At 41.6% G+C, this 12,045-nt stretch overlaps 2 protein-coding genes across 5 annotated transcripts in view; one reads left to right on the top strand and one right to left on the bottom strand.

Annotated features, from left to right (window-relative positions):
• LOC119659851 (thialysine N-epsilon-acetyltransferase) overlaps positions 1–12,045 on the bottom strand; it is a 147,018-nt gene that overhangs the window by 100,819 nt on the left and 34,154 nt on the right. The gene's annotated exons all lie outside the window — the stretch shown is intronic.
• LOC119659849 (box A-binding factor) overlaps positions 1–12,045 on the top strand; it is an 85,390-nt gene that overhangs the window by 70,891 nt on the left and 2,454 nt on the right. For 3 of the 4 annotated variants that reach the window (XM_038068148.1, XM_038068150.1, XM_038068147.1), the window contains 3 exons: positions 7,309–7,481; positions 8,450–8,614; positions 8,711–8,831. In XM_038068148.1, coding sequence (XP_037924076.1) covers positions 7,309–7,481; positions 8,450–8,614; positions 8,711–8,831 — 459 coding nt within the window. Of the gene's footprint in view, positions 1–7,308; positions 7,482–8,006; positions 8,102–8,449; positions 8,615–8,710; positions 8,832–12,045 lie in introns of all 4 variants that reach the window. The other variant, XM_038068149.1, reaches the window with a different exon arrangement.

Below are 12,045 nucleotides of genomic sequence, written 5' to 3'. Positions count from 1 at the left end.
TAAAACTATATTTGAATATTTTATAGACTTCGTCATCATTTGAGGCGTCTGCCCGAAAGTTTACAAAGAGACGAATGCGAAAGAGGAAGAAAAGCGATCTTTTTCGAAAAACCACGCATGGGAGTACATTAAATACTGATCCAGATGAGTATGACCGCTCTGGCCACTCATTTCCGCTAGCCTTTGAAGTCACTTCATATATACAATTCTTGTGCTTTGCAGGAATTATTTAAAACTATGTAGTATAATGGGCTGGAATGCTAGTATTTGGAGACTTTCTTAAGGATATAGGACTATATACATGAGAGTTTTGAGAAGAGGTCGTTTTACTCTGCATTGATGAGGACTAGCCAGACAGGGTGTACGGTGCAGTACACAATGTGTTGTGGTCATAAAGAGATTATTGAAGTGCGACAGTGGAAGTCATAAAATTTATGATGTTGAAAGTAACGAGGATGATGTGTCGATTTCGGCAGACTCTTGAGTGCAGTAATTAGAATGGTCTCTTTATGCCTGAGTTGTTTAGACAGTGGATTATGGGTTTATGTAAACAGAAAGGACAGTTTTGTGGCTTCAGGAATTAATCCTGGTTTTGAATGTGGGTGATATTCAAATGAGAGGAGTGAATCAAATTGGTTGGGAAACTCATTCACAGACTATCGATATGTGATAGAAAAAAGTATTTAAATGCTAAATATAGCTTCCTACCTACTTGCAGTTAGCTCTTGTTGCTGAGATCTGCACCTTGGATAAGGTATTTTTTTGTGCACAACTATAAAGTGGTAACATGCTTTCAATAATATATATATAATCGTAGGTAGAACCTTGTCGAATTAAATATGACTTCAAATTGTGTTATATGGAAATGGATTTTACCGCATTACCCTTTCTATTGCCGATCAAAAATCACATGCAAGCTTGAACCTATATCGTTGAGGTGCCTTCCCAGGTGTCAATCAATATATTTAAACGAGTAAGTTAGCAATTCTTCTAACGATTGCATTTCCATCACCACATAGCAAACGCAGTAAATGGACATCTTATTTCATTGCCAATTATTTCCTTTCTCTAGTTAAAGTTTAAGTGTGGTCTGATCCCACCTAAGACCATAACGGTCTGATATCAAGTGCATGCCGCTTCCTCTTTCTCTTAACAAAAAAAACTACTGTACCAGTTCGTAATTCATCTAGTATTTCCGAAATCCGCCCGAAATAGATATGTCGCTTGATAATATTAACACCAGTCATTATAACATTTAAGATAAATGAGGAATTCAAGAATGTTAATGTTGTGCTAAATTTCGTCTTTTGGAAGTGTTTGAGGCTGGGTTATTTCGGACTGCGTCAACAGGAGATTCCTTGGGGGTTCTTCATCAGTCGGCTGGTTGAACCAATAAACCTAATAGACCCTACTATATTAATAAGGCTTGAACGATGGGTTTCAAATTTTCGCACAATTCTCTTGCGGAAAGTTCTACTTTCAAGTACTCATTCATATCTGAGTCGATTGGTAAGCGACATCCAAAATATTGTGTACAACACTGTGTCACAAGTGGGATTTGGACAGGAACCTTCTACGATAAGTTTCGTATCTGGTAGACCGTGTCAACATAGATATATAAAAGACATTATAGAATGGACACAGAAAAACTACCAGATAGAGGTTGGGTACATACCATATATCGTCAAATGCGGTGAATGGTTGGAGCTCACTTTAGTTTGCTGGCTGCTCGAATATCATCATAGCTTCTCTGACGTTCAAAAATCATCTGCATAGCCGCTACATAGGATGATTTATAAAGCTATGTCTCATTTAGGTACAATTGCATGTGCGTGGTTGTGTGCTTGTGGCATCTTCAGGATAGCATGTTCCAATCCGATGTTAAATTGTGTCCTTCCCAACTCGTCGTCAGCGATGCTTAAGACATATGATAGCCGTGTCATTCTTTTGATATATATGCTAAAGTTGTGCATAGGAGCCGACAGGCCCGTGCGGAGGGAGGGGAGGGGATTCAAAACCCCCTCCCCTCCCTACCTCATCGGCTGCTCTTGAATGACGATTTCGATAAGATCCAAATTCTGTCAAATGAGTTAACCTCTCCACTTTCGCATTGCGTACTGAGGCCTCATGTGATTTTATCATTAACTCTCTACTCCTTGATGAATTGGCCCCGTTCAGGTATTCCAGCCATCCATGTTATTTTTTCGTATTTTGAAAGTGTCCTTGATTTTCTCAAGTTTAGACGGTGGTATATACAAATCTACGCTGGCTAGATGGGCAAAGCACAAGGTAGTCCTACAGTCTTCTGCATAGGGCTTAATTGTTGAGGTTGGACTTCAAATACATGCAACCTAATCTAAATTAGTTTAATGGGCCTATGATTTTTATGAACTGAATAAAGAAGAAATTGGGCCGTGCAGAAACTCACAAAGAATGGTATTTTGCTTTTGAAAGTGAAAAGTGAAATAAATTTTAACAGACAAAAGGATTCGATTTTAATCTGTCGAAAGGGGAAGAGTGAGTAATTGTTGGGACGGTGTGATCCACTATAATGGCTAATGAAAGTGGCACTCGATCAAAGCTAATAAAGAAACCCAATAAGGAGCTAACAGGAGGATTCGGAGGCTACCATTTGGTTGCGGGAAGATGCTTCCAAGAACTAGACTCACCTATTTGTAAGGAGGGAGGTAAATCGGTTGGTTTGATATAATAAGATGTACAGGTCCTAGATCTAATCTGTGGTGCGAGTGGGAAGTCAGATGCATTGGATCTAATAACAGCTGGATTTTGTTCGAGAGGAGACAAAGGGCCTAAGGGCTTTACTTATCATTCTGGCTAGCAAATGGGCAATCAAGCTCGCAGATTCTGGCGATCTGAACGGCCACTTGGGCAGAATGTTACCTAACTTTGCTTTCGTGGTTGGCAATATGAATTCAGGTGGTCCTGTTGACCATTCACAAACTTCCTGGTCGCTATACACACAGATGCAAACTAATGGAGACAAATGTTGTTTAAGGGAATATTTAATAAAACCATGGAGGATTACAATAACCCTTGTTATTTAAATTCGCAAATTATTTTTGTCAATTTCTTCATTACGCATAAACTTTTTTCTTTTTGTGACTTTTATCATAGGCCTTAGTCTAGTTTTCATTACAATCCTTCCATACATATGAAGAAATTGAACCAAATGGAACCGCTATTGCTTCTACATCGAATTTCCCTTATAGGCTCTAGGGAGAAGGTCTGTCAGACCGGTCAGTTTTCAATTCTGAGGCAATGAACAAGGAGTCGAAAAGTTTCTCCCACATGTAACTTCTCATCAATGTTGTGAATTCTTTGCCCTATTCGACCGTAGCCAAATGTGGGAGACTTTCTGTAGGCTAGCTTCTTCATTTAAGGTTCAACTATTTGTATGGTTAATGTTCAAATTATCTCCACCTCAATATCTGGTTATATTGATAACATTAAGAAGTTATTTCGAAAAATCCCCTAGAATTGTGCACATATGAATGTGCCTTTTAACTTTTGTTACATGGGACATTTGGCAGTTGTTCATAAGTGCAATCGAGATCTACTGGAACTACCATGATCTTTGCAAATTGCCAGAATCGCATTCTTTCGTTTCTGGAGAGCGATCTCAATTCTGTTAAATTTGTTTGAAATAGAGGTTCATCGAGGAGGATAATAAAATTCCTTGATTCTATTTCGTTTAGGAGCAACAATAGCTAATGTCGCATTTTTGTATGTTATTTAGGGCAAGCAAATTAGTGTAAGACAACTTGAGGATATGGCAATTCTTATATTATATTACGATGCGTATCGCACAAAGTAAAGTCTTGCAAGGGTTTTTTTTTTGGGGTAGGATAGGTGAAAGGATTTACGCACATAGTGTTGGACTCCGGGTTCAGTACGTCGTCGGACTACCAACTAAACACCCCCCATCGTCAGCGAGCTAGGCTGGAACCATTTGTCACATTACTTACGCCTTGCGGAGCCTTTAAATCAGGGAGCTCCTTTCACCAATGGGAGGGGAGAGGAGGAAGGAACTGTCAGTTCAAGGAACCCCCTGCCATCCGGCTCCTTCACCGGTAGAGCTCTATCTTCTTAGCAATGAGAAGAGCCCGAACGTAATGGGCGGCACGGTTCCACCTATCAGCACTCCTCAGCATCTTTTCGACGATGTTGTTTTGAGAGAGATCCCCTGTGTTTAAATAGAGCTGCTGACGAATCCCAACCCACCTTCCACAAGAAAAAAATGTGTGGTGAGCGTCGTCCACAACTCCATTGCAAAACACACAATCAGGAGATCGCGCCTTTCCAATCTTGTGCCTCTAGTTTCATTTTGCCACGTGAGCTGCCACTCGTCTAGAGTGCGTTGCCATTCTTCGCGAGCTCCTTAGCAAAGAGGGCAACGGGATCACTCCCGTGATGACCATCACGGCCGGTTCAGAGACAGTGCGGTACGCAGACGCCAACCACAAAGCTCCCCGTTTCTGTACTTGCGCGAGACGTTTACGATATACCTCTTTGTTTGCCATTAGCCTGCTTAACATGGAAACCCCCGCTGCAGCCCTGTTCGCTGCTGTTTCGATTTGCTCAAAAAAGCTCATCTTTGAGTCAAGAGTCAGCCCGAGGTACTTTACCGCTGATTTTGACTCGATTATCGACTCGCCGAACGATATGGGACGGAGGGTCTTGTTAGCCAAGATGACTACTTCGTTTTTTTCCAGTGCAACATTGAAACCATGAGTAGTCCATCCATCCGCTTACCCGTCGCATATTGATGCGAGTCTGCTTTGCGCCTGTTCGACAGTGCGTCCAGCAACAAGCGCTGCGACATCATCTGCATAGCCGACCAGGCGCGACTCTTCTGGCATGTCGAGTTTAAGTAGACTGTCATAGGTAGCGTTCCAGATAGTCCCTCAATCTCCGTAAGAGACAATTCGGCACGTTGAAAGCATTGTTTCGTGCGCCTGGAATGTCTTCCATCTTACGGAATTAAAGGCGTTTCTGACGTCAAGCGTTACGGGGAGCACCACTCGTCGAGTTCGGCGGCTATGTGCCTCCGCTCGTCGAACGGCGTCCACGACTTGCATGACAGCATAAATTGTGGATCTCCCTGCTCTAAAACCAAACTGCCGAGGAGATTAATCTCCGGCAACACGTACCGCTTCAGCGAGTCTACTTCTATTGAGCTTTTCGAGTAATTTCCCAGCAGTGTTAAGCATACATAGTGGGCGGTATGAAGACGGCAATTCGGGGTCGCCTTTCCCTTTATGGATCAGTGCAAGCCTCGCCACCTTCCAATGAGCAGGGAAAATGCCCTCTTTCAGGCAAGCGTTGAATGCGCCGAGTAGTAGGTCCGGCCGGTGTTGGAATACCAGCTTGTATACCTCTGCTGGAATACCATCGGATCCTAGCGCCTTTTCGCTTTTCATAGAGAGCACTGCCTGTTCCAACTCTTTTATAGAGAAAAGTAGACAGTCCTCTGCGCCCTCCGCGCCGACGTCATCATCCCATACGGGGTGCGCAGGGAAGAGTGCCCTTACAATGCTGTCCATCTGCTCGGGCTTAAGTGAACAGGGTTTCCGCAGAGCCCCGATTTTTCGGGTTACCAGTTTGTAACCGAGTCCCCACGGATCCCTATTCACCTCCTCGACCAGATCTTGCCAGCAGCGAGCTTTGTTCTTGTTTATTGCGCTGCGGAGTCTCCTTTTGGCTGATTTGTACTCCGTCATTATGGTACATGCCTCCTCCCGGTCGGCTAGACGTTGTGTTTTGCGGCGGAGTCTGTGACACTCTTTCCGGAGCTCTGCGACTTCCACTCGATATCTTCCTGGGCATGGAGGCTCCGCAGATCGTCGTTATCAGGTTCATAACTGAATTTACGACAGTGTCAGCTGCGGCGCCACCGCCCCCAGGAGTACCCTCCAGCGTGGCCCCACCTGTTTCCGGAGTTTCAACAAACTTCCATGCACAGAAAGATCGCCGGGGCGGCGCACACCGAGAGTTTGTGTCCACCACTTCGAAAGCAATGTATTGGTGGTCACTTGCCGAGAAGTTTTCCAGAACTCGCCACCCGTCCACCAGCGACACCAGTGATTTCGACACGAATGTTACGTCTGGAATGCTTCTCTCGCAGCCCGGGCGCCGGAACGTTGGAGTGGATCCGGTGTTTAGAACTACCAGTGCTGCTCGCGCTGCTATTTCCAGAATTCGTTTCCCTCTGGAATCTGTGTGAGGCATGCCCCATTCAAGTGCCCTAGCATTGAAGTCACCCTCGACCAGGATCCGCCCATCCGTGCCTAAGATAGCGTCCTCCAAAACATCAAGCCACCAACGAAAGTCCGACATCGTCTCATTCGGCGTAAGATAGACACTAAAAAACGTTACTCTTGAACACCGAATGCAGACAAAGCCGTCCCCTCGGCCTTGGGCAAGAACCCTAAGGAGGGTGCCGTCCCGAACCCAGATGGCAGCGGTACCTGATATGTCAGGGTGCATTGGAATTGGGCTCTTATTCTGGTACTGCTCACTGATGAGTACTAAATCAGCTTTGGTCTCCACAGCCAACTGCGCTAGCAACTCGTGAGAGGTTGCACTCCGCTGCATATTGGTTCTAACTGTTATGCTAAGTGACGTTTATCATTTCAGTGACGTGATTTCAAGAACCAATTTCGACAAGATATCAATATATATACGTGTTTGTGTATGTGGGATATGTTGCGTAACATGCACTGCATTTAAAAAGTGTCAAAATGAATAGTTTTTCTCGCGTAACTGCGCAAACGCACAACATTTTGTTAGGATGACCATAAATAGTACACGTAAAAAAGTATCTGACACCATCTTACGCTAAAGTGACATTTCATTATGTGCGACGTAAATGTGGCTTTAACCAATAATTATTAACTTGAAACCTTTTATTTACAAAAGGGTTCCGGCTTCCCTAGAATGTCAAAAAAGCAAATAAATTTAATAGTTTGGTGGAGTTTTAGAAATCTATTTTTTTTTTAATGTTACACAACTAACACCTACATTATAAGCTACATTTCTGAGTTTCTACTAGAATTTCTTTAGTAAATATATTTAGCTCCATTAAAAACTTTTCCGTTTGGGAAATCCTACGTTTTATGATATTAGGTCAATCTTTAATACAAAATTAAATTTATAATAAATTCAATTAAATATATGCTACACCTAGAGAGTTTTTGCATCGAGTAAGAGTAAATACAAACTAATTTTGAAAAAAAGATGAAAAGAAGTGAAATGCGAATCTAACCGTAAAATTATTCAAATTCAAAGCATTTTTCGAAGCTGATATTTATACGGAGGGCCGAGAATGTGTCAATTGTGGTGCAATTTCAACACCACTTTGGCGCCGTGACAATACCGGACATTATTTATGCAATGCATGCGGCCTCTATCACAAAATGAACGGCATGAACCGACCATTAGTTAAACAACCCAGACGATTGGTAAATTCTTTTTTTTCACCCTTTAAAGTTTTGTTTTTATTTTCATATTTGTTATGATATTCCATGTGATATGAAATTAAAGAATCCTCTTAAAGTATAAATACGCAAAACATTCGAACAAAATTTTTGAAAATGAAAGAAAATTTAGCGAGAACATGAACCACCTGAGAGTCAGCAATTCAGTGTGATAGTAATTTCTTATAGAAATCCGCATTCGAAAGTTTAATTGAATTTATTATAAATGATATTCATGGACGAAACGACAAGTTAATATGGAAGTGTGTAAAATGCAACAGGCGACTGTTATCACAACTTTTTTTTTATAATTTTACTTTTGTTTATAAACACATGCTTTGTAAAGTAGTTACAAATATTCACATTTTTGAATGTTTCTTGAAAATAAGTCTTTACATTTTGAACCTGTACTACTGACCCTTTGACGAGTAGAACGATCCTAGAGAAAATATCATTTTCACGAATGAACAGAAAGTTCTAAAACGCACAAAATTCAAAATTAAATTGCAGTGGCCGCTGACCAAAACGGGGATTTCTATAAGGGCTACTATCAGTTTAGTGCTTTGCCGAGTCGTGTAACCGAGGAAAAGTCTAGCCGGCGTTTGGTACGTCTTATTTCAATATTCTCAACTAGTTTTAGTCAAGTGAACCCAAAATAAGAAATGTTTTCAATTTGTTTTATTTTCCTTTAGTTCTTTTGTTTTGAAATTTCAAAAATTTTGTTCAATGTTTTGTGATTTTCAAATGGAATTATCCGAGGGAATATTTCACCAAATTTACTAGTTTCGCTCCGTTGCTGTTTCCATTGTTCAAACTTGTTTCCGGCTAAAAATAAATCGAAAAACTTGTTGACGCCTTCCATTAGAACATTGCCTTTGGTGAAGTATTCCAGCATGAATTTACGCAAAATCCATTAAATAAATGCAATAATTTTCCATTTTGTCAACTCTTAGAGTGCATCTAGACGAGTTGGGTTGTCTTGCTCGAACTGCCATACCAGACACACATCACTGTGGCGACGAAACCCACATGGCGAACCAGTTTGTAACGCCTGCGGCCTCTATTTCAAGTTGCACAATGTTCAGCGACCATTAGCTATGAAAAAAGATACAATTCAGGTGAGTCGAAATCGTCTAATGGATCTATGAGAATTTTTCTGATTGTTAATTAAAAAAGTTGAATTTATTCTAATTTGTGCTGACTTGCTTTTCCAGACAAGAAAACGAAAACCAAAAGGTAGTAAGAACTTTTCGGAGAATTCGAAGAAAAATGCGTCATCATCGTCGTCTTCCACAGCCCAAACACAACAGAATGTTCTTCAAGATGCCTCAAAAGGTAATTATCTAATTTTAAGCGAATAATTTTAGGATTTAATTATGAAAGTTGATAATAAGGTACAGACTAGAAACTTTTCGGTAGGTACGAGTTTCGCAGGCCCTTTTGTGACCCAACTCACTACGTCAGGAGTAGTGAAATTACAGAAGAGTTAAGACTGCAGAGGAAGTGCAATTTAATTTATCCTAGTGACTAAGTCCCACTCAGAAGACAATTTTATTAACATAATAAACATTTAACGATAAAAATCTCTCTCATCAACGGCGTAACAATGGGTATCCCGTCTAGGTTTGCCTTAGAAGGGAACTCTATGCATATCGGTGGTTTTCACCGAGGTTCATCAATTCGATTCAATTCTACATAGTCTTATTATCGTGACACGTGTTTTTTTGGAATCGTCACTACAGAGCCAAGTGTCACGGTTAATGAAACACTTGCCAGGCTAAGTGACTCTGAGAGTTACACACTAGACTGCTTGGCGAAGAGTCGTCTTTATTCGATTTCCTGTTTTTTCTATATTCTTGTTGGCAGCTGCATAAGTGGGAGGGCAACGCTATACTTTCCATAGAAAAATGGCGAATGGAAATCCAGTAGACTCGCTGTAAACTAGGTGCCGCTTCGACCAAATTTCCAACAAGATGTACTAGCACGACAAAATGCTAGTTCATTTCGGATTTTAGAGGAGGTTCTTGACTCTTCTGGCCCTTAACGCCACAAAACTTTAGAGACGGTTCTTAATTCATTAGGGGATGGATCTTTAACCACACAACTAAACAACATCATCCTCGGTGGGACAGCGGAAGGTAGAATGACCGCATGGGTAAAGCTGTTTAAAAACTCGAATAACACAGCTAAGCGAAAAAATGAAAAGTGAACACCATTTAACGCTTCCTTACACATCAGATGCCTCGTTGTGAGGGCCTCAAACTTCCAATGTTCCTGATATTTCTGGACCTAATTATATTTAAGAATTCATGTCCATTTTTTTGAAGTGTCTTCCTAGGAGAAGTATGTGTCTGTCTTGAGTTTTCACTGCTTCTCAGCTTAATCGAGTACTGTGTCCAGATGGTTCAGTGGTTAGAGTGCTTGCTGTCGCAACGGAAGATCGTGGTTGATCTCTCACTGGTGGCAGGGGATCGTCACTAGATAGCGGATGTCAATCGACTCAGCTGTGAATGAGTATCTCCACAAAGCTTACCGCCAACAGTGATCACAATAGGTAGCATTTTAGGCATTTTTTCAATGTCCAGAACTCAGTGTACCTTTGAGGAATTACAGAAAAATCCCACTGGAGTGGTGTTTCTGCCTGTCTGGACAGCACACTTCTTTATTATGGCTAAACCATGATGCATTAGCTGCCATGGAAGCTTTAATTTGGACTGGAGCTCTCGGTAGCATTTCTTCTGAAGTACATGACAGTAGTGATGGTATCAATGGTATACTGCATGAAGAACTGATCAAGCCTCGTTTGTCGACCATGTTTCCGTGATTTCGGGGGCCAAGGGACTCTATTCCGGTTTAGCGCTGCTTATTTCATGTGGAAACTTTAGCTTGTTCTATGTTTAGTAAAAGTCTAGCTTTACTGTCAGTGTGCTTATATGCCGTTTAGTCACAAGGGTAATCCGGATAGCTGAGTGGTTAGAGCATACGCTCTAACGATAGCTGTCGTACGGAAGGTCGCGGTTCAAATCTCACTGGTGGCGGTGGAACTTGTATCGTGGTATGACGTAAGATGCCAGTCGACTCAGCTGTGAGTGAATACCTGAGTCAAATCAGGGTAATAATCTCAGGCGAGCGTAATGCTGACCACATTACCGCCTACAAAAATGAACATAATTGAAATGTAATAATAGGTGAAGAAGGTGTAATAATAGGTGTCACAACGCGGGGAGAAAAATCTTGGGAAATCCTGGAAGATCTGAAGCGCACTTTAGGGAAGCGGTAACTATAGCGCATATGGGTGGTTGACCCGCTGTGCGAAATTAAGGGCAAATGACAACCGGTGGTGGGTTGAAGAAATAAGTAAATCTCCTTAATCGGTGAACCATAGGACTCCAGCATGAAGGTGTCTCACATTCCCCAGAAGAAAGTTGTAGTCCAATAGGAGGTAAATTCAGGGTACCATTTGCTACTAGAAAGCTCCTTTGTGTTCTGCATAGGGTCTGGTTAAGCATAGGGGCCGGAATGACGTCTAAACTGACAATGCTCGTCGTTGTGTTTTTTTAACAGGATCACTGTGCACCAGACGATTAATAGACTTCGGTTGCAGCAGTAATATTGGCAGACTTTCATCCTTCATAACCTGCGATCTTTACAAATACCTCCTAGCTTTAGGGTGCTTATTTTTCTATTCAAATAGATGACTATTTAGTGAATCATCCTTCTTAAGACTTCAAGACTGTCAGACATAGCTTTCTCCGTACGTTTAATCAGGCAGTTCCCAACAGTACTGCTCAAAGATTTAGGAAGCACTAACCTACTAGAAGTCCTATTAGAGTTTCCATATTCCCTTTTTAAAGGACCATGGAAAAATCACCCTACCGGCCTCAGGTTCCGTCTCAAAGATTTTCGTCTGCTGATAAGTGTTCATATTTATTCATTCGACTAGTGGAATTCTTTCGATTCCGCTCTTCAAATCAGACTTAACAGTGGACGAACCCAACACTTTGCAGCTATACCCTTTCATATCAAGAATATTTGGGTCAGTAAACAGAATTTAGCAGCGTTTATTGGTAGTTTTATACCAACGACCTTGGTGTAGTTTTTCCGTTTGGTGTTGATAATGCCGCTTGACTGTCGGACAGATTTGGTTAGTTTTATCATTTATTTATTTATCAGTTCTGTTGCAAACAATTGTCTATTGCCGATAAAATGAATATATATCCGCCCGAAATATGATCTACATTTTTCCAGGGTATGGGTCAGTGTCATTCTCTTCCATAACTAACCCATGGGTGAATATTATTACTATGCGGACGATCCCTGGCCGTCTGGCGACCATTTTTCTTTTTCGGAGATGACGATAGTACGAATCTTCCGGTCTTCTGGATCCGCAGACATAAGAGCCACTTGCTTTTTGTCCGGGGATTTATACACGCACAACTGAACGATTGGTCGCTTTTTAAAGCCGCATTGGTGCCTAGTTTATATGCGTTGTTCAGTAACACTGTGGTAGAAAGGAGCCGGGAAGAAGGTGTGGGCGGCTTCTTCTTCA

This window comes from Hermetia illucens, chromosome 6, assembly GCF_905115235.1.
Source record: "Hermetia illucens chromosome 6, iHerIll2.2.curated.20191125, whole genome shotgun sequence".
In the NCBI taxonomy this organism is placed as follows: Eukaryota; Metazoa; Arthropoda; class Insecta; order Diptera; family Stratiomyidae; genus Hermetia; species Hermetia illucens.
This window is presented reverse-complemented; position numbering and strand designations above follow the sequence as displayed.